An 18,400-nucleotide genomic window follows, 5' to 3' on the forward strand; every position below is an offset into this window, starting at 1 on the left:
CTAGTATGAAGATTCCAAAGCACAGATTGAAGAAGGTTATAGACTCAGTCAGTCCCATCACAGGAACATCCCTCCCACCATCAAGAAGTAGTTCCTCAAAAAGGTCACATCAACTCTTTAAGGATCCTCTCTATTTGGGACATGCCATCTTATGCCATCTTCTTTATACTATCAATGGGGAGGAGGTCCAGGACCATGGAAACCCATCCTCAACTGTACACTGTTGGATATTCACCTACAGTACAAGGGCAATGAAGCACATAATCATTTCAATGATATCTCATTCCTAATAATGTCTGAACAATCTCATGGTTCCCCAAAGACTCATTCCTTCAAAATATCACTATCGCAGATTGTGATAATGAGTTTCAAGAAAAAGCTGATGGCAAATTTGAACAACACAAAGGCTTCAACCTTGCTGTGATTGAACTAAGCAGTCCAGGATGCATGGCAACTTATCTAGTTTCTGACATTAATTTTAAAGCAGCAAATTGCCCAACATGTCAGGAGAATGCACCAGGCAAAGGAGATACCATTTACAGTAAGGGACAAGCTGACCAGAGTATAATAACTGGATGAACTCCCATAGATCAGTGACAACCACAATAACTTCTAGAAGCCGTTCCGTGAATATACAGTACAGTATATTTTATTACTATAATTTGCTCCATAATATATTAAACAATAATATACAACAAAGGACAGAACATTTACAATCGAATCTCCCATTTACAACAAAATATACGGACAGGAGCTCCAGGCCCCTCAGTCTCAGACAGGATGAGAACAGTACAATTGTTAACATCTTGTATATTCTGAATGAGGTCTTCTTGTGTTCACAGTGAGTTCAGACTCTGTGGAGTTTCATTCATGGTTAGTGACGGGATCGCGAGTCCTCATTTTGTTCCTGGAATGGAAAGATGAACAGATTTGTAACTTTCAGCTGGACTGAGCTCACTCTGACGTCAATGTTTTCTCATTAGTTTTAATAATGATCATATCAGACACAAAGTCGCAGTTTATACTTACCTTTGAAGGCTCCTCCAATGATAATTCTGTTGATTTGCTTTTCATCTGTTTTATAAGATAAAATTTTGCAATATTAGAAATCATTTCTGGATACAAAGTCAAATGAGGTTCAGTTTGTAATTGGGTGTGTGAAATCACTTTAATTTCAGAACTGTTAGGTTAGTGAGAAATCCACAGCAAACACCACTATCAATTTTAATTTCAGCAAACTATAAAGGCAATGGGACTCTAAGATTGAATGTTACAAAGGATGGCATTATATTGGAGAGGGAGCACAAAAGATATATGGATCTGCTACTAAGTCTGGAGGTCTTTGGTTATAAGGAGAAGATGGATAAACCTGGAGTTGTTTCCGTTGACCATAGGAAGATGGATAAAGATGTAATTTAGGTTTATAAAATTATAAAACAGAGAGCCAAAGTATTTTCCAGAGGGTAGGAGACTCTAAAATTGGAGAGTGCAAGTTTAACATCAGAGAGGAGAGATTTAAAAGTGATCAGAGGGGAATATTTTTTCACAGTGATGGTGGATTTATGGAATGATCTGCCAGAGGAATTGGTAGAGGAAGGTACAATGATGGCATTTATAATGCATTTGGACAGCTCAGTAGATGGGAAAAGTTTCAAGGGATATGGGCCAAATGCAGGGAAATGGGATGAGCTGACTTAGGCAACTTGGTCAGCACTGATGAATTGAATCAAGTGATCTGTTACTGCATTGTATAACCCTGTGGCCCTATGAAGCTCGGAGAGATGATTCTTTCACCAATTGGTCTTGACTGGGCTGACATATCTCGGCACCATACACTTCTAGCCTCTGTGCCAGTAATTATATACAATTAAATGAGGAAATTTAAGGGATGCTCCTTTCATGAAGCCACAGTTACAGTATATCTTTCCACAGACCATGATTGTCCCCTAGAGAGAGTGCCCTTCCTAATTCTATTTCAATATTAAGTGAAGATCAAACTCATATTCAGGCTGAAGTTGGGCATCATCAGGAATTGAATGGAGAATATTTTATCGAGTTTGTGCATTTATATGCACCTCTATTGATCTCTAGATCCAGGGTTCCCTACCTTTTTTATGCCATGGACCAGTACTATAATGCAAGGAGACCGTGGGCCTCAGGTTGGGAACCCCTGCTTTAGATAGTCATTAATAAAGTTTACTCAAATTAGGTTTCATCACTATATTATGGTTGAAAATCAATAGATAAAAATTCCAAGATTAGACTTACAATTGAAGACTCCTCGACTGATGTCTCTTTTGACTTGCTGTCTACCTGCATGAAAAAAAAAATCAATATTTATATGCTTAGCATGTTTATTAATAAAGATTTGTGGAGTAATCTTTGAACAAATCTTTAATGATTGAATTAGAAATGACCATAAATATATCAGGCTTTGAGATTCAGTACAGCAGTGGATAATTGCTCACCAAAGCAATTAATATCTGCAACAGCAATCAACGTAGCTTGGATATTGTGAGGTTTGGGCGGAGGTGGGGTCAGAAGATAATTCAGGAAACAGTGTCAATCCCACCAACATTTGGTCTGTAATTGGTGAATGTTACAGACGCCGCCCTCATGTCTAACACACAATCTGGTTAATATCTAGGTCACTTTATCCTTGAGGGAACAAACTCACTCTCTGTATTGGAGTCTCAATTTGCCTCTCAGCCCAATTTCCCCACAGGAATCAAATCACAGAATGTATTTCTCGATGCACTGATCAAAATAAATGGTTCTCTTTTCCTCTCTTCTAACATGGTCAAGTCCAAGATGTTAAACATTTTAACTTGCAACCAAGATCAAATAGATCATCAGCATTTTTTTCCACCTATACTCACATCAGCTGAATCTTCAAGAGATGTCTCTTTTGATTTGTCTTTTACCTGTATGGAAATAATATTTATATGTTTAGTACAGGGCAGTGAGAAATTTTGAAAACACATAAACTGAAAAATTCCCAGCTTGCACGAGTATTAAATATTGAAATATAACGGAGTCTGCGTTATTTCTAGGCTTTTCAGCAGCAAATGCAGCAGGCCATTGGGAAGGCAAATTGCCTTTATTGCAAGAAGGCTTAAGAACAAGAGTATGACAGTTGTATCAAGCTCTGGTGAGGATTGCGTAGTTTTGGTCGGTTGATCTGAAAAATGATATGCTTGTGAAGAAGGATGAAGCATAGTTCCACCTGGGTAGAGTCTGGGATGGTGCATATGGCACATTTATTATTTCCAGCTTGGAAGAATGAGAGGTAATTGCCTTACAGTGAACAAAATTATGAGAGGTCTTGACTGGTTAGAAAGGTGGGATATTTTGCCTATCTAAGGAGTTGAGAGCTTGGGTTGCAGTGGCAGAATAAGAGATTGACCAATTAGAAATGAGGTGAGATGCAATCTCTTCACCAAGATGGTGAATCTTTGGAACTTGCTACCCCAGAGAGCTGTGGAGGCTCATTCACTGAGTTAATTCAAAACAGTAATTGGTGGATTGATGGATATTAAGGGAATCAAGAATTACAGTGTTACCATAGGAAAATGGTTTGAGGTAGAAGTTAATATTCAATATTTTCTCCGTCTTCTCTCTCTCTCACACACAGTCTGGAACAAGCCCACTATAAAACAAGATCCTCGGTATTCTGACAGATCAGTCAAGGTTTCACATCTTACTGAGAATCTGAAGGTAATATTTTCCAAATTAAACTTACGTTTAGAGATTCTTCTTCCACTGAAGTTTCTTCTGACTTGTTTTCGACCTACATAAAAAACATCAACATTCTAATATTAACACAATAGGACAGAAAGCATTAATAGGTGACCTCCAATAAATAGAAAACATTAATAGTTTTCCTCCAAAGAGCAGACTTGCATACTTAATGCTAAATAAATGATTGTCAATCCTGACATTGCCGAATGAAGATCCTATGACCGATCATAAAATTGCACAAGCCTCAATAAAATCCCCAGTCTCTACCGTACACCAATGTTCAGAAAAGTGCCTGGCTAAATGTCTGGTGTAGGGTCAATGGATATTCCTACAATAGGTGGCACAGCTCCGATTAGCATCTTTTTTTACTGAATCCATGATTCCCCTCCAGGAATCAATAAAACGTTACTCCCATTGGTGTGGGTTTTATAGACACTCCTCTTTCAGTCCTGTTCTGCTGGTGGTCAGTTCATCTTTACTGGAGAACAAACTCAGCATGCACTGAAGTCAAATGTTAGAATCCCCTCCCTGCACACCAGACTAGGATAATATGCCATCTCACCCACTAATTCTAATGAAGAGCTTAACATTTCATTGCTAGCAATTATAATCACTCCGTTACTAACAGCTGAGATCAGCACGAAAAAACATCTGATGAATTATTAAGTAATACTCACATTTGAGGTTTCCTCTAGTGATGTCTCTTTTGATTTGGTTTGGGCCTGTAAGATAAAGATATTTATATTTAGATCTTCAGCATACCACACTAATAAACTCTAATGTTTAGTGAATATCTTGTGTTAGAAATCCCATTGACCAGATTGCAGATTCTGTACCTCAATACTGGTTTCAATCGATTCTGTCGAGTCACTCTCGCTGTCAACTGTCTTCAGACCGTCACACTCCACATCAACGTCAGCTACCTTATCAGCAAAAAATTCCACATGGCTTTTGCAAAACCCTTTCTCCTGTTGGGATGAAGCATAATGCATGGAAATAATTGATGACTCCAAGCAAGAATGTAAATCAAAGTGATTATGATCTAACCCAATTCTTAGCCTTTCTGTCCATATCTATGCTCATTTCTATGAAATAGGTTGTAACTAAAGCTTGTGTTTTAATGCTAATACATACACGGACTTGTATGATCTAAGATATAACTCTGGACTCACCGCAATGCTTTTAGGGCGGAAGGAGCAGCTGGGATCATCAAATTCCTGTCCAGAATTCTTGGAGCAGACAGTTTCTTTCACAGAGAACGTTAAATCCACACTGTAGGAAAGTTTGCCTGTGCGATATGTCTGAAGGAAGGAGAAGAGTTTATTAGTACTTTGTTATCTCTGGTGTTCTTCCACTGGTCTGACAAAGAGCAGAGCTACACAGGGCTTTTTTCCACCAGATAGTTACACTGACAGCGTCTGAGTCATCAGCCAAAATAGACAAGAGATTTAAATTGCCCGATAGTAAAATGGCAACTTAAACCATCAGGATAGGAATATCGGTTTGCAGGAACTCCTAATTATTGGTGGAAAATTACAAACAAAATTTGAAAACCTTTCAGGGACTTCCAGATGAACAAATGGTAGAACATCCAATCTTAATTCCAAAACATTGGTCCAATCAGAGATTCACAACTCAAATACTGATTGAGAATTTATGTTCCTGATCTAATATTCAGTGTAAGTTCTGCATATAATGTAATATTCAGCTCCAGTTTAGTCCTTGGTCACCATCATATCCTAAATATACCTTATACTTAAAATTGTACAGTTTGAGGCCACTCAGCCCTTCAAGCCTACACTAGCTCTCAGCAAAACAATCCATCAATCCTATTCCCCTTCCCTCAAATACCCATAATACTGTAAGTTATTGTCCCAACCACATCAGCATCTCCCCTTTGATTTTTTTTTGCTGTTAACCTACTCTCAGGCTAACTTTTAGTAGCCTATTAATCTATACTCTGATGCATCCATGGACCGTGAAACACAATTCTCCAAGGACACACTTACATTTGTCATGCCTCTCCTGGTGATACCACAGAGGTTGATGATCTCAGTGATTTCATTCAGCTTTATAACCGAGGCTCTCAGAGCTTCCTTAGTGCTTGGCACTCCTGCAGAGGGAGAGAGAGAGAAAAAGTTCTAAAAGACATTCTAACCAACTTCAGCGAATTTTTCTTAAACATGGGTGAAATATCACTGACTGAAGCTCAGCACCAATAACTTATTGCTCTCTGGGGTCCCTCTCTCCCCAGTACTTGCCTGAGCAGTAGAAGATCTGTACGGCAATGATGGCGAGCAGGCAAGTTTTCATTCTGCCTCGTGTGGGATCAGCTGGTTTCTCAGAGTGAAGAATTGCTTCTCTCCTCTCTCTCTCAATCTGCTTTCACTTAGCTGCTTCAGTTTTTATATCCTGCACCTCCACCACATTCAAACACTGACTCGTGTTTGCACAGCTTGCTGAATGTGGTCACCGGAACCAGATGAAAGGTGGGCTCCATTTATGGGCAGAGCTTCCTCCTGGTATCGTCATCATGTTTAGATTTGGTGGAAAGTGGAATGAGATGAGGTTTCATTCCTCAAAATATGAAATAATAAAGTTCAGAGGGGAAGAAACATCATCTCTAATTTGTACAACCTAAATTCCGTGATGGATTCCTTGCGATGCACCTCCTGTTCAAGGACTGTGTTGGAATTTACAGGACACTGTTGTAAGAAACGTAATAGATAAATCCTAAGTATGTTTAGAGAAATCCTGTATTTCTTCATTCTCTATCAATACTTCTGAGTAATATTGATGACATTATTAGAGGGAAAGAAACTTCGTTGTCAGATGGGAGAGTTCATGATGACTTCTTCAGGAGTATCTCCAAACAGAGTTAGCATCTTTAATTCAAGGATGCAATTAATTGTGAAGTAATTGACTTTGGAAAACGAATTTTGAAGGTAGAATATGGCATTAATAGCAGGATTATTAGCAGTGTGGAGAAACAGAGGGATCTTGGTTTCACATCCACAGACTCCCTCAAGATTACTGTGAAAGTTGATAGAGTTGTTAAGAAGGTGTATGGTGTGATTGCTGTCATTAGTTGAGATATTGAGCTCAAGAGCCATGAGGTATAGTAATGTTGCAGCTCTATGAAACCTTGGTTAGACCACACTTTGAATATTGTGATCGGTTCTAGATTCCAAGTAGATTTAAGTTAGTTTGTCACATGTACATTGAAACATATAGTGAAATGCATCATTTGAATGAATAACTAACAAACAGAAAGCTATGCTAGCATCAGCCTGCAAATGTGACCCTGACACCAGAGGCAACGTAGCAGGCCCACAATGCTTAGTAGAACAACGTAGAATACAACAAGGAACAAACTACAGCAGCAACATCAAGCCACCTTCCTCCCTTCTACCGAAGCACATGCACAGTCCTTCAACCCCAGGTCACACACTAGAACCCATTGACAACTTACTGACCTGGTGGACGGGGTTCTCATCCACTCTCTGCAAGTCCAACATCTGACATCGGATATCTGATCACAGATGTTCCACATCCACATTGTTGGTCTTTGAATGTGGATCAACGACTTAACCTCTGGCCTGACCCCACATCCCCGTTCCTTAACCCATCTTGACCCATAACTGCCTTCTCTATCCCCAAAAACATGCTTACAAACCTAAAAAACAATTAAACAATTAAAAACAACTAAATCTGAGCTGCTACTCAACAGAGGTGGCAGCTTGGTGCCATGCTGGAAAATTTTGGGAGAATGCAGAAGCTTTAGAGAGGGTGCAGAGGAGATTCACTGCATGGCCTGGAAAGCAGGTCTTATAAGGATAGGTTCAGTGAACTAGGGCTTTTCACTTTAGAGTGAAGGAGGATTAGAGGTGACTCGACAAAGGTCTACAAGATGATAAGAAGCATAGATTGAGTCGCAGCCAAAGACTCTTTCCCAGGGTGGAAATGTCTAAAATGAGGGAAGATAATTTTCAGGTGATTGGAGAAAGGTATAAAGGGCATGTCAGAAGAATGGTTTTTTATACAGTGGGTGGTGGGTGCATGGAATGCCCTGCCAGGGAAGGTGATAGATACATTAGGAATATTTAAGTGGCACATAGATGATGAAAATATAGAGGACAGAAAAATAGAAGAAAGCGTTAGATCAGTGGTTCCCAAGCTCTGTTTGGGTTATTCCCCCTTGACTCCCAGATCACATTCCCAGCACACTCTTTCTGGTGATTGTGACTCTGAGCCTGTACTCACTGTAGCTTAGAAGTGTACAGGAGGAATCTCACAGAAATCTATTGAATATTGAAAGGCCAACATAGAGTGGATGTGGAGAGGGTGGTTCCTATAGAGGGTGACTCTAGGACCGGGGGGACAGCCTCAGAATAGAGGGACTTAAATTTAGAACAGAGATAAGGAGGAAAGGAAGAGGGTGATGAATCTGTGGAATCATTGCCACAGATGCCTGTGGAGGCCAATTCATTGGATATATTTAAATCAGAGGTTGATTGGTCCTTGGGGTGTCAAAGGTTATGGAGAAAAGACAGCAGAATGGAGTTGAGAGGGATACTAAATCAGCCATGATGTAATGGCAGAGCAGAGTAGATAAGCAGAGTGGCCTAATTCTGCTCCTATGTCTGATTGTGTTATTACATAAAAGCTATAAAGAATTTTGATTTATGATGCACAATGAAAAGAAATGGGATCTGCAAATTCAAAGCAGTGACAAATAATTGCAAAAATTATTCAAATCTATTTAAAGCTACAAATAAAATTATGTCTTTATTTAATTACAATTTGAACAAATTTCATCAGCAAATTTAAAGTATTTATTAGTAGTCCAATTATTCATTGCTTTCTCGCCTTTCAGTCAGATGGATGAGTTTGTACAGTAATATCAGCTTCGCAACATCAGGCTGAATGTCTCTGAGAAGAAGTCTCAGATCCCTACGTTCAGTAATTTGCAGTCTGTTTCATTGTTTTGAAACAAGCTGGACGACTGCACTAAAATAGCACTCCATTAAATGTGATATTGGAAAGGCTAAAGAGAATATCTTGAACTTTATCTACAGTGCAGGATAGCATTCAGAGATTTCTTTCTGCAAACGATGGTCTTGATTTTATTTTTGAACCTCGATTTCAGCTCAAAGTCCTTCCTCTATTGTTCCTGCTAATTTCTCATTACAAGTGTTCAGAAATGGATTTAGTACCCAGTCTGAGAGAAGATCCTGAATTCTATCTGACATGTCTTTATGCAGCTCATCCACAATATACTTGAAAATCATCATCTGGTAACCTTTCATTTTCTTCCAACTCAGAGAGGCTTGGAAACTGGAAAAGGTGGCGAAGACCAATGTTGCAATTAAATAGAGTTAACTTGGACAGAAATATGGAGACGACTAATTTGACTTTGATAAGATGCACATCATTTCCTTGCAATTGAAGATTATTCTGACAAACAAGCAGTGTCATGCTTAATATTCTTGAGCTGATTACTGGATGAAGCATTCGAGTTTTCAAATAATTTTATCACAGTTTTTAAAAGCACAAGAAACTATCCCAGGCTGTTTCCTTTGGAGAGCCATCTGACTTCTGTGTACATCATTCTCAATACAAAAGCTCTCGAAGTAGTCGAGAACTGAATGCATGGGACCTGATTTTATTTACCGCAGTGTTAACAGTATTTAATGATTTATGCAGACGATCACTTACGTCTCTTTTTGCAACAAAGCATTGTCTGTTAATTACACAATAAATGATAAATGTGTTAGGTACAGCTTTTTCAAGAAAGTAATAACCCCCTAGTGGCATCCTGTCATTGATGGTGCTCATCTTTTCCACAAGCATGATATTGGTGAGCAGAACGTCCTTCCCTTTGAAAAATTGCACATCAACCCAAAATATTGGTTCCCCCTTTGTATCTGTTTCTAGTTCCCTTGCAAATAACTCTTGAACCATGCTTTCATCCTTTATGAAACAAACATAACCAAGAAGCAAAGATTTGTTGCCTGACAACGTTGGCTCATCCAACCGCAGGGAAATGTTGTTGTCCTTTGCATGTTACGCAAATGTCTTTCACATCCCCAGACGTTTAGTTTATTCGTCTTTGAATAAAGATGTGGCTGAGTGGAATCACTTTAATTATTTGGTCCAGTAACTTACTCTGAGTTGGAAGAGAGAGAGAATACCAAATGATGATCAAGTATACTGCTGGCAGAATCAGTTCTTCTCCAGAACTTTCCAGATTTAGCAATGAGCAATGAAATGTTGATTAAAGCACACAGACCATCACTGTTTTGTTATGAGGTGCTGGCAAACATGTTTTGAAGTGTATCATTGCATGTATTCTTGTTTTTATTTGCAAGGGAAGGATTTGAGGGTTTCATGTTATCGTTGCTGTTTTTTTTTGCAAGGGAGGGGGTGGGGGGGTTGTTCTTTTTGATGTTCCAGCTGCCGTTTGCCATGTGGGTGATCTGTTAGTTTTTTGTGTGAGGAAGGGGGTAGGGGATTTTAGGGCTTGCGAGTTTTATTTATTTTTCTTTTTTGTGCTGGGGTTCGGGGGTGGAGAGTTGCTGTCTTTTCTTTCAACAGCTCCCATGTTTCTTCTGTATTTCATGACTATCTGGAAAAACGAATATCAGGGTTATGTTGTACATGCATACTTGAACAAGAAAAGATCCTTTGAAAGTTTTCTCGGACTGACTGAAAATAAGTGTATTCTCTTCAAATGTTCAAGGAGCCTGGACTATTTCATTGTCTCATTTGAAAAAGAAACTTTTTCACACATCAGGCTCATTGGCTGCTGTTGGTTGCATGATGCTGGTATAAATCTATATTTCAGATACTTCATAAGATAGTGTCTACACTTCTCTTTCACTTGCTCTGCTTCTGACATTTTTGTTATGGATTAATGACCACAGTCAATTGCCTATTGTTTAAGACTAACCTCAACTATTGTGATCAATGAAGGGTTAAGTTATGATATCATTATAGCGCAGGCCAAACCCGACTTTCTGCCTGAAGGTATTTAAACTGGAGCAGCAATATCTACGTTGGGTTTGGTCTAGAGAAATGCAGTCAGAATCATTTGAAAAAGGAGATTCTGAACCATGCCACTGAATGCCATAGTCTAATTTACAGGAATTACGTCACTGCATGATTAGAGTATAGAATCATATTAGCTAACTGTGTACTACAGTAAGTGAATGGCAATAATGCATGGGGGGCGTGCCCAGAAATAACACCATTTCTTCAGTCCAGATTTCTCTTGTCATGCCAAATACAGAAGTGTCTCATTGCTTTTTAAGAACTATAATGCACTTTGAGCAAAGTTTAAAGGAATGGTGGGTTACCAAGAGATGAGGTGATTATGTGATCATTCTAATCAATTATAAAGCTGTGGTTAAATGCTTATAATAAGTAATTCATTTCTTAAATTAAGCCTGTAATCCTTCTGCTGCTCCCCTTGCTACTGAGAGACATCACAACCCTTTAATTTTATTGCCCCCTTAGAAGCTCCCACTGTCCCCAGGGGCTTGACATCATCCATTTTGGGAACTACTGGATCAGATGATATTAGAGTAGGTTAAAAGGTTAGCACCAGATTGTGAACTGTGCTGTAATGTTCTATGTTCTAATTCTGGAGACGTAAAGTACTTGGTAGAATTCTGCAGTAACAGTCAAAAAAGTTGGAAGAACTCTATAGGTCAGGCAGCATTTATAGTGTGAAAAGGATAGGCAATGCTTTGGCTTGAGTCCCTTTACTTGGGCTGAAAATAAAGCAGGAAGATTAATAGTAAATAAAGGGGAAGAGAAGGGGTGGAGCACAAATGGACAAGGTACAACACTGTTGCCTAGGTTTAAACATTATTAGAATTATTTCTTTTCCTGAACCAGTGTGGAAAATTTCACTCGACACAACACTGAACTGATTACTGAACACAACCTACAGACTCACTCTCAAGGACTCATTTTTTCAGTATTATTTAATTATCTATCTATCTATCTATTTATTCATTTTGTTTTTGCAGTTGTCATCTTTTACACATTGCTTGCTTGTCAGAGTTTGCTTGTGAGCAGCTTTTCATTGATTTTCCTGTATTTCTTTCTTCCAATATGAATGCCTGCAAGAAAATGAATCTCTGAGCAGTATTTAGTGACATATATGTACTCTTATAATAAAAACACTTTGAACTTTTATTGCTCTTATACCCTTTCTTTAAACTGTACAGATTTTTCAAGTTGCATGTCAATGAGTGCTCTAATTGCTTAACATGAAGAAGTATCTGAGAGAGAGAGAGAGAGAGAGAGAGAGAGATTTCTTCTGTTGTCATTCCATAAGACATAGGGGCAGAATTAGGCAATTTGGCCCATTGTGTCTTCTCCACCAGTCCATCAATTTTGACTCATTATCCCTCTCAAGTGTAGTCTCCTGCCTTACTAATCAAGAACCCATCAAACTCCACTTTAAATATACCTAATAATTGGCTTTTACACCTGTAGGTGGCAATGAAATCCATTGTAACACACACAAAATGCTGGAGGAACTCAGCAGACCAGGCAGCATCTGTGGAAAAAAGTACAGTCGACATTTCGGGCCAAATGCTGCCTGGCCTGCTGAGATCCTCCGGCATTTTGTGTGTGTTGCTCAGATTTCCAGCATCTACAGATTTTCTTTTGTTAATGAATTCCACAGATTCACCAACTTCTGCCGAAATAAATTTCTCCTCACTTCTGCTCAAAAGGGACCAACCTGAAATGTCAACGGTTTCTCTACAATAGTTCCATAACACTGCCTGACTGGGTAATTATTTCCAGTATTGTCTGATTTCACTTTACTCTCATTCTCATGGTAACAGGTTTAAATCAATGGCCCTCACAACCTGTTCTTTATTCACAGGAATTGATCATTTCCATTGACCGCAACAAATTTCTGAATTTTTGTAATAACTTCCTATTAAAATAATTCTTCTCTGCACCAATGAAAATTGTCTTGAAATCTCAAATTTCCTAACTGCAGTTTGTTATTATTTGTAGCATGCCAGTAATTCCATCCTATCCACTGGCTGTGGGTTCAATGTCTTTTTCTCCCTCTGTGGCAGATCAATTTCTTGGTGCCAGCAGAGCCCACCACAGGACACTACAGGAGCCGGAGACACGTGGCTAGTTCAACAGGCCTTTTGCTGCTGAGACCATTTCTTGTCATCACGGATGTGGCACCAACTGGTAGGCAACGTCAAGGGTGATATCTGAGAGAAGGCTACTGACCTGAAGCAAAATCGTTCCACTCCATCACCACCAAAGTTCCTACGTAGGGGCATTCAGTAACATCCTGCTCAGAGTTGGCTTGTGGTGCGCTGCACATCTCTCAGCCCTGACGAGATTTCAGGAAGTTCTTTTCTCTCTTCTTCCCCTCTGCCATCCATTTTCTAAATGGACGTTGAACCCATGAACACCACCTCACCACTTTTTTATTTCTGTTATTTTGCACACCTTGTTTTGACTTAACTAGTTAATATACATATATATCCTTAACATAACTCAGTTTTTCCCCTATATTTATTTATCATGAAATTCATTGTACCGCTGACAAAAAGTTAACAGATTTCACAATATATGCCAGTGTTGTTAACATAGAACATAGAAAACATACAGCACAATACAGGCCCTTCGGCCCACAAAGCTGTGCCGAACATATCCCTACCTTAGAACTACCTAGGCTTTACGCATTGCCCCCTATTTTTCTAAGCTCCATGTAGCCATCCAGGATTCTCTTAAAAGACCCTATCGGTTCCGCCTCCACCACCGCCGCTGGCAGCCTATTCCCCGCACTCAACACTCTCTACGTAAAAAACTTACCCCTGACATCCCCTCTTAAAAATATGCCCTCTCGTATTAGCCATTTCAGCCCTGGGGAAAAGCCTCTGACTATCCTCTCATTATCTTCTACACCTCTATCAGGTCACATCTCATCCTCCATCGCTCCAAGGAGAAAAGGCCGAGTTCACTCAACCTATTCTCATAGGGCATGCTCCCCAATCCAGGCAACATCCTTGTAAATCTCCTTTGCACCCTTTCTATGGTTTCCATGTCCTTCCTGACCAGAACTGAGCACAGTACTCCAAGCGGGGTCTGACCAGGGTCCTATATAGCTGCAACATTACCTCTTGGCACTTGAACTCAATCCCACGATTGATGAAGGCTAATGCACCATATGCCCTCTTAAACACCGAGTGGCAGCTTTGAGTGTCCTATGGACTAGAACCCCAAAATCCCTCTGATACTCCACACTGTCAAGAGTCTTATCATTAATGCTATATTCTGTCATCATATTTGATCTACCAAAATGAACCATCTCACACTTATCTGAGTTGAACTCCATCTGCCACTTCTCAGCCCAGTTTTGCATCCTATCAATGTCTTGTTGTAACCTCTGACAGCCCTCCACACTGTCCACAACATCCCCAATCTTTGTGTCATCAGAAGATTTACTAACCCATCCCTCCACTTCCTCATCCAGGTCATTTATAAAAATCACAGGAGTAGGGTTCCCAGAACAGATCCCTGAGGCACACTTAAATCTGTTAAATCTGCTTCTGACTCTGATTTTGATTTTCCAGGCATCATTCCAGTAACACTAACCTTAACTCATTCATTTTCAATGGGTTAAACTTGGAGCAAACATGTCAGTGTTTGGTTAATCAGATCTGTAAACAGAATGACGATTTCCCACAGTTGAGTATTTCTGAGCAGCACTGACCGTTGAGGTGATCCACTGTGCCGTGTGTGGGAGTACCAGTTCACTGATGCAGGGGCAGTGTGCACACGTTGGGCACGTCCAGCATGGTTTTGTGGGAAGCTCATGAACTGATGGTCTCTTTATCTACTGGCCAAGTTTGTGTGGGATAAATTCCCCATTTCACTCCCGAGAATCCAATTTGCTGGTAAATAAACTAACAAACATGCAGATAAACAGTAATCAAGGATTATGAGTAATCCAGCACCCAGAAACTGAAGCATTCACACTGTAGAAGGCAAATACGATGCTGAAAAGCCCCAGTGCAGTCTCTGAGAAAGTGATATCAGAATGTTCCTGGCTCCTGGGCTGTATGCTGACATCAGAGTTCACGTGGGAGTGGAAGGGGAGAGTGAAAGTGAAAACAGAAAATTAATTAGTGCAGGTAAACAGTTCAAGAAAGGTAACAAGTCAACATTTGCTGGGAATCGTGTCAACAATTGCATTAAATATCAATCATATTTTAACAGAACCAGGCTCACATCTTTTCACCATAAAGACTTGCAAAATGTTTTAAAAGAATCAGATTCAGATTTATTATCACCGGCATACGCCATGAAATTTGTTACAGCAGCATACAAGGCAATACATGATTAATAAATATAGAGAAAAAATTGAGTTACATTAAGTGTATATATAAAATATCCATTTTAATATCCATTTAGAAATTGGATGGCAGGGGAGAAGTTATTCCTGAATAGCTGAGTGTATGCCTTCAGGCTTCTGTAAAAGCAGGAAGATTTGAATCCTGTTATCTTGTGAGAACTCCATTTATCCCCAATTTTTACTGGGTAGTACATTTAAGTTAACCCTTTTGATGATAAAGTTCATTAGTTGTGGCTGGTGTTCCATTTTCATGTTGCTCATTGAAGCAAAGTTTCTGTCAATAATGCAGCTGTATGAGGTACTGTAGACCCTGCTTTCAAAGGATGATAGCATGCCAAGAAAGCTTTGGTGATTGGCATTTGCAGAGGAAACTAAGTAGGTATGAGCAAGTTTACCCTCTATGCATTATGCAAGGTGGATTGGACCTGGGGAGCCCAGAATGCCATCTATTCACCAATGACACAACTGCCGTTGGCAGAATCTCAGATGGTGACAAAGAGGCATACGACAGCAAGACAGCAGCTAGTTGGGTGGTGTCACAACAAAAACTATGCACTCAGTATCAGCAAGACCAAGGAATTTACTGTGGATTTCAGGAAGGGGAAGTTGGGAGAACACACATACCATTCCTTATTGAGTAGTGGAAAGGGAGAGCATCACCATCTACATCTCCATCAAGGCCACCAGACTTCCCACCATCAAGGACATATCAAAAGGCAATGCTTAAACAGTTTTGTTCTCTCAGCCATCAGATTTCAGAATGGATCGTGAGCCCATAAACACTATCACACTTTTTGCTCTCTTTTTGAACTACATATTTATTTTTATATTTCCTACTGTAATTTATAGTAATATTTTATGTATTGTTCTGTACTGCTGCCACAAAACAACAAATTTCATGACCTATTTCAGTGATAATAAATCTGATTCTGATCCTGAATGGGCCTTGAATATTCAGTAACATTGTGGCTGATCTGTGCCAACTAATCACTTGATTTTGACACCTTTATGTAACAACATCGATGAAATCCATCTGCATCTTTCATAAAGCTGTAAGTTGTTCAATCAGTTCCTGCCTTCTAGCAAGGCAGTTTCAGGTTACAGCAATGCTTGAGAAATTGTATCTTGACTCCACAATGGCCATACTTTACCTCATGCTTTTATATCTTCATGAAGTGAACTCTTCTCTTTCAATCATATTGACACATTATTTCAATTAAGAATGAACCCTATTCAAATCACTCTAGACATTTTCTATACCTGAGACAAGACAAAACATTTCTTCTGCATTTAAAAAATTCACAGATTGCTTTTCCCGATCTGTGCCACTTAATGACTTGATTCTGACACCTTTGAGTACCAACGTGACGGAAGAAAACAGTGCCTTCCGGGTAAACATCTGCATAGATGCTGCTTGACCTGATGAGTTTTTCCAGCTGTTAGTGCGTGTTCCGCAAGATTATTCATCATTCCAATGGATAAGTCAAGCAGTTTGCATTGATTGTGAGAAGCAAATTACAACTGATCAATGATTGAGATTTTTCGTCAAACAATGTGCTGGAGGTGCTTCAATGAACTTTCGATGAGTGCCTGATAAAGCAGCCAGAGCGAACTTGTCATCAGAACTAAAGCAAATGGAATGAAAGTAGCAGAGCCTGAGTAAGGACAGGAGCAGAGTCAGGAGGAGCAGAGTTTTTTTGGGTAGACAGGCATTTGCAGTGGTGTTCCCCAAAGTCTGTACAGATCTACACGTACAATGGTCTCTTATACAATGGCAGGCCTCTATTTTCTCTCACCATTATCCAGGACCCCACACGAAAAAAGGGGGTGCATAGCAGTTGTAGGCAGGTAGGAACACATGGGGTACTAATGGGGTATAAGAAATGAAAGAGAACATTGAAGAAAGAAATCAGAAGGGCTAAAAGAAGGCATGAGTTTGCCCTAGCTTACAAGGTGAAGGAGAATCCTAAGGGATGCCATAGATACGTTAAGAGCAAAAGGATTTACAAGGGACAAAACTGGAAAGTCAGAATGGTAATTCATGAGTGGAGCCACAAGAGATGGGGAGATCTTAAATAATTTTTTGTGTCAATATTTAATCAGGAGATGGACACTGAGTCTATAGAAATGATATTGACAAGTGTGAGATGTTGCACTTTGGTAGGACCAAACAGGGTAGGCCTTACACAGTGAATGGTAGGGCCCTGAGGTGTGCAGTAGAACAATGGGATCTGGGAATACAGATCCATAATTCATTGAAAGTAACATTACAGGTAGATGGGGTCATAAAGAAAGCTTTTGGCACAATGGCCTTCATAAATCAAAGTATTGAGTAAAGGAGATGGGATGTTATGTTGAAGTTGTATAAGACACTAGTGAGGCTGTATTTGTAGTAATGTGTGCAGTTTTTGTCATCTACCTACAGGAAAGATGTAAATAAGGTTGACAGAGGACAGAGAAAAGTTACAAGGATGTTGCTGGGTCTGGAAGACCTGAGCTATAAGGAAAGATTGAATACATTAGGACTTTATTTCTTGGCATGTGGAAGATTGAGAGGAGATTTGATAGAGGTGTACAAATTTATGAGGGGTATCAAGGGGGGAAGTGCAAGCAGGCTTTTTCCAATGACAACAACCAGAGGTCATGGGTTAAGGGTGAAAGGTGAAAAGTTGAAGGTGAACATGCGGGCAACTTTTTCACTCAGAGGGTCATGAGAGTGTGGACCGAGCTTCCAGCACAAATGAAACATGCAAGTTCGACTTCAACATTCAAGAGAAATTTGGATAGGCTGGAGTATGGAGGACTATGGTCCAGATGCTGGTCGATGGGAGTAGGCAGTTTAAATGGTTCAATGCGGTTTAGATAGGTTGAAGGGCCTGTTTCTGTGCTGTACTTTTCTGTGACTCAATGACTCTGTGATAGATCAGATCATTAAATGATGCGGCAACAACAAACTCTCATTCAGAGTCATCAAGATCAAGGAACCAATAGTTAACTTCAGAACGGGGAAGCGTGAGAATACACACCAGTCCTCACTGAGGGGTTACTGTTGGAAAAGGTGAGCAGTTTCAAGTTCCTGAGTGTCAACAACTAGAAGGATCTATCTTGGTCCCAGCACTTTGATGCAATTACAATTGAAATCTCACTGGTTTCCTTGGCTGTGTGAGTCTAGGGAATACACACTCCTGTCCCAACAAACCTGCGAGACTGAGACTGCTATCCCACCCCAAATGCTGGTTTGTGTGGATGCTG

The 18,400-nt window shown here is 39.8% G+C and overlaps 1 protein-coding gene across 1 annotated transcript in view; it reads right to left on the reverse strand.

Moving 5' to 3' along the window:
* Positions 1-633: 633 nt before the first annotated feature.
* The window catches only part of LOC140728264 (secreted phosphoprotein 24-like), a 42,195-nt gene continuing 24,428 nt past the window's right edge, over positions 634-18,400 (reverse strand). Inside the window, exons 3-10 of the mRNA XM_073046755.1 lie at positions 4,914-5,042; positions 4,578-4,709; positions 4,419-4,463; positions 3,743-3,790; positions 2,880-2,924; positions 2,269-2,313; positions 1,030-1,074; positions 634-907 (exon numbers count right to left, since the gene is read on the reverse strand). Of these exons, the coding sequence (XP_072902856.1) occupies positions 875-907; positions 1,030-1,074; positions 2,269-2,313; positions 2,880-2,924; positions 3,743-3,790; positions 4,419-4,463; positions 4,578-4,709; positions 4,914-5,042 (522 nt within the window). The 3' untranslated portion in view covers positions 634-874. The remainder of the gene's footprint in view (positions 908-1,029; positions 1,075-2,268; positions 2,314-2,879; positions 2,925-3,742; positions 3,791-4,418; positions 4,464-4,577; positions 4,710-4,913; positions 5,043-18,400) is intronic.

Source organism: Hemitrygon akajei, chromosome 5 (assembly GCF_048418815.1).
Source record: "Hemitrygon akajei chromosome 5, sHemAka1.3, whole genome shotgun sequence".
NCBI lineage: Eukaryota > Metazoa > Chordata > Chondrichthyes > Myliobatiformes > Dasyatidae > Hemitrygon > Hemitrygon akajei.